Source organism: Cygnus olor, chromosome 9, assembly GCF_009769625.2.
Source record: "Cygnus olor isolate bCygOlo1 chromosome 9, bCygOlo1.pri.v2, whole genome shotgun sequence".
In the NCBI taxonomy this organism is placed as follows: domain Eukaryota; kingdom Metazoa; phylum Chordata; class Aves; order Anseriformes; family Anatidae; genus Cygnus; species Cygnus olor.
The window spans coordinates 10,869,821-10,873,754 of record NC_049177.1 but is presented as its reverse complement, the minus strand read 5'-3'; the positions used below and the strand labels follow the sequence as shown (position 1 = coordinate 10,873,754).

The 3,934-nt window shown below is 59.5% G+C and overlaps 1 protein-coding gene across 2 annotated transcripts; it reads left to right on the top strand.

Annotated features, from left to right (window-relative positions):
- Positions 1 to 395: 395 nt before the first annotated feature.
- On the top strand, positions 396 to 2,377 carry SOX14 (SRY-box transcription factor 14). Of its 2 annotated transcripts, none has more exons than XM_040567560.1 (2): positions 396 to 905; positions 1,378 to 2,377. In XM_040567560.1, the coding sequence occupies exons 1-2, from the start codon at positions 634 to 636 to the stop codon at positions 1,445 to 1,447; spliced, it is 342 nt and encodes a 113-aa protein (XP_040423494.1). In that variant the 5' UTR covers positions 396 to 633; the 3' UTR covers positions 1,448 to 2,377. The 2 variants fall into 2 exon arrangements, with proteins under 2 accessions (XP_040423494.1, XP_040423493.1); XM_040567559.1 differs by having other exon boundaries at positions 1,059 to 2,377.
- The last annotated feature ends 1,557 nt before the right edge of the window (positions 2,378 to 3,934 follow it).

Sequence of the window (3,934 nt, the reverse complement as noted above, 5' to 3'; positions counted from 1 at the left end):
CCGGGGGGGTCCCGAGCGGCTCGGAGCCCGCCCCCCCCCCATCACGCCGCTCGCCTCCCCCGCAGCTGTTAGTGCGGCAACTCACAAAAGCCTTCCCTTTAATCCGTGCGCTCGCCGGTGGAGGGGGGGGGGTCCTCCTTTCCCCTCCTTTCTTCCTCCTCCTCCCTCCCCTGTCCCCTCCCCTCCTCTTCCTCTCGCCCTTCCTCTCGGCCTCTCTTTTTAAGCTGGTCCCCCTCCGCGCTGATTGGGCGGCCCGCCGCGCTGTGAACGCCCTGCCACTATGTCAGCCTGCGCGCCGCAGCCCCTCGCCTTTGAACTGCCCCGCGCCGCTCCGCGTCCCCACCGCCGGCTCGCCGCCCGCCCCGCCGCCCGCCGGCCTCCGCGGGCCTCCGCGCCCCTCCGCGCCCCTCCGCGCCCCGCCCCGGCACGGCTCCCGCCGGGGACGGCGTTGGCGGAGGACCTGTGATGATCAGCTGAGCCCGCGCCTCCCGCTCCTCCGGCTGCCCCGGCCGCCTCCTCCTCCTCCTCCTCCTCCGCCTCTTCCTCCCGCCGCCGCCCGGTGCCGCCGCCCGGTGCCCCCCAGCGCGCCCCGCACCGCGCCCCGCCGAGCCGAGCCGCCCGCCCGGCCGAAGCATGTCCAAGCCCAGCGACCACATCAAGCGCCCCATGAACGCCTTCATGGTGTGGTCCCGCGGCCAGCGGCGCAAGATGGCCCAGGAGAACCCCAAAATGCACAACTCGGAGATTAGCAAGCGGCTGGGCGCGGAGTGGAAGCTGCTCTCCGAGGCGGAGAAGCGCCCCTACATCGACGAGGCCAAGCGGCTGCGGGCGCAGCACATGAAGGAGCATCCCGACTACAAGTACAGACCCCGGCGCAAGCCCAAGAACCTGCTGAAAAAGGACAGGTATGTCTTCCCTTTGCCTTACCTCGGGGAAACCGATCCCTTAAAGGCCGCCGGGCTTCCCGTGGGGGCCACTGACTCTCTGCTGAGCTCCCCGGAGAAGGCCAGGGCTTTCCTGCCTCCCACCTCAGCACCTTACTCCTTACTTGACCCCAGCCAGTTCAGCTCCAGCGCCATTCAGAAGATGACTGAGGTTCCTCACACCTTAGCCACCAGCACCCTGCCCTACGCCTCCACCTTGGGATACCAGAACGGGGCGTTCGGCAGCTTGAGCTGCCCCAGCCAACACACCCACACTCACCCCTCGCCAACTAACCCGGGCTATGTCGTGCCATGTAACTGTACAGCTTGGTCGGCTTCCAGTTTGCAGCCTCCAGTTGCCTACATATTATTCCCGGGCATGACCAAGACTGGGATAGACCCCTATTCTTCAGCACATGCGACTGCTATGTAACACCCACCCACACCCCCACAGGCGTCCCCCCGCCCCGAGCGAGGCTTGGGTTGCAGCCGGAACTGGGATTCATTCATGTGCATGTACATAAAACCCGCAGAAGCAAAAGGCCACCCGAACACAGGACTCTGCCGCCCGCCACCGCGCCGGGACAGCCGCGGACGCTGCCTCGGGGATGCTCCCGGAGATGCTCTCGCCCAAACCCGGCCCTCGCCCCGAGAGCTGTCTCCAGGCTCGGGGGGGGAATCTGCAGCCGCGGGGGCGGATGGCAGCCCGGCGCTTATAAGAGTTGTAAATGTGTTTAAAAAAATCCCGGAAAAAAAAAAAAAGCGAAAAAAAAAAAAAGCGAAAGAAAAGCGAACCTTGAACTGCCCCTTTGGGACAAAGCGGGGAAATATAAGAGAGAGAGAGGCGGTTTCGATTTTTATTTATTCTCTTAATGTCTATGAGTTCTCCAGGGTCCCATGTCACTTGGACTTGACTTTGGGAAGTCCCGGTGTTACTATGATTTTTTGTTTTGTTTTCCTTTTGCACATTGAAAGACGAGATCAGCTGTGTTATATATATAAATATATATATATTTTGCCACCACGCACTACTAGGTAAAAAATGCTTTTCATGTCAGAAAAAAGGCTCTTCGAAGTTAAAAGAACAAAAAAAAGAGGGGGAGAAACATTTATATTTAAAACATATGATAGTGTTTGCTTAATTTAAAACAGATAGTCCTTAAATTTGTGTGATCCAGTGAGACTAGATCTAAGTTTACTTTAGACAGAGCGTCAGGTATGAAGTCAGGCAGTAGAATTGTAAAAAAAAATTACTACTACTACTACTAATAATAATAACGAAAAACCGAATAAGAAGCGACGGTCATTTAAATATGTTTTCGCGATGTCTTGGGAAGAAAAAAGAAAACGTGTATCCGGCAGGATTTTACCTCGTTAAACCTTTTCATTTGTTGAACAAAGCCGTTTTGAATAAAGACAATCTGTCGTTAAACGAGGCCACTGCGTGGTGTGAGTGCGGCTCCCCGTCGGAAGAGCCCCGCGCCCCCCACCGGGGCCGCCGGCCGCAGCCCCGGCGCTCGCCGCTCTCCCCGACGGGGCGCACCGGCTCCGGCCCTGGGCCGGCGTCGCCCCGCAGCCGGCTCGGGCTCCGAGCGGAGCCCGTCGGGGAAAAGCGACGGCTGCGGTGCGAGCGGGGCTGCCGGCGGCGGGGGGAGCCCGCGGGAAGGGCCGGGGGGTGCCCACCCCCGCTACATCCCGGCCCCCCGCCCTGTCGGGCTTGGCAAAGTTGCCTCGGCGGCGTCGAAGTTTTAGCGGAGGTTTTTCTCTCTTTCTTTCGGTTTTTAATTCTTGTCGGAAGTAGCTGGGGGGGGCGGGGGGGGGGGGGAGGTGAGGGGAATCAGCGTCTCGTCGGGAACAATTAGCGGTGTTTGGGGCGCTGTCCGTCGGGGCCCCTTTGTACAGGGAGGGGAGAGGTGGGAAGGAGTAAGGCGCAAGGTCCGTCTGGAGGAGCTGAATAGGCGGGGTGCTGCGTGTTTGGATGTGCTTTGCTCATTAAGTGCTCTTTGGAGACCGCTGTTAGAATTAAACGGCATAACACAATTAACATACATGGGGCTTGAATGGGAGGGTAAGCAGAGGAAGAATAGATAGATAAATAAATGAGAGATCAGACGAAGGTAAACAAAAGGGGAGAGGAGAAAAGAGCTGAAAGGAGAGGTTAGAATGGCTGCTCCAGCCTTGTTTAGCATGACAAAACGGCTCTTACAAATGAGGACAATTAAAGGAGCTGGCTGCGGGAGGGCCTGGGAGCAGCGGGCCGATCCGCTGGGACACGCGGGGCTCAATGCGCCCGGCGTGGGGCAGGGAGGCGCGGAGCGGCGCCGGGAGCGCCGGGCGCTGATTTAACCCCAGCTGACAGTTGCTGTCAGTCTCGGTGATAACACCGATAGCTCAGTGTCCTTTAAGATCTACCCAGATTAGTTTGACAATGGGCGGAGGTAGAGCAGGGGGGAAGCGCCTGCCCGCGCCCGCCGGGCCCCGCAGCAGCAGCCGGGGGGGCCCCGCGCCCGCCCCCGCTCCCACGGCGGCCGGGGGTCGCTGCCGATCTCGGCTCGGCCGCCCGGGGCCCTCCGTGCCCCGGCAGGGCCGGGCCGTGCCGAGCCGAGCCGAGGGGCGCCCGTCGGGGCCGCGCTCCCCGGGGCGGCCCCGGCGAGAAACGGGCCCGGGCCCGGGGTGCTGGGGGCACAGCCGGGGCGGGGGGGCCGAGCAAGAAGCGGCAGGGCTGGGAACTTCAGCGGGATCTTCCTTCCGACTTTCCTTCTTTTCTCCTTTCTTTCTTTCTTTCTTTCTTTCTTTCTTTCTTTCTTTCTTTCTTTCTTTCTTTCTTTCTTTCTTTCTTTCTTTCTTTCTTTCTTTCTTTCTTTCTTTCTTTCTTTCTTTCTTTCTTTCTTTCTCTTTCTCTCCCTCCCTCTCTCTTTTCCTTTCATTCTCTCATTTTCACTCTCCTTTTTTTTTCCTCTGTCTGTTCTCCCTCTTTCTTCCCTTCTTTCTCCCTGCCCGTCTCTCTCCTT

Coding starts and splice junctions, on each gene's coding strand:
- SOX14 (XM_040567559.1), top strand. CDS start 634: ATGTCCAAGCCCAGCGACCACATCAAGCGCCCCATGAACGCCTTCATG. Junction 906..1,058: donor AACCTGCTGAAAAAGGACAG/GTATGTCTTCCC, acceptor ACTTGACCCCAG/CCAGTTCAGCTCCAGCGCCA.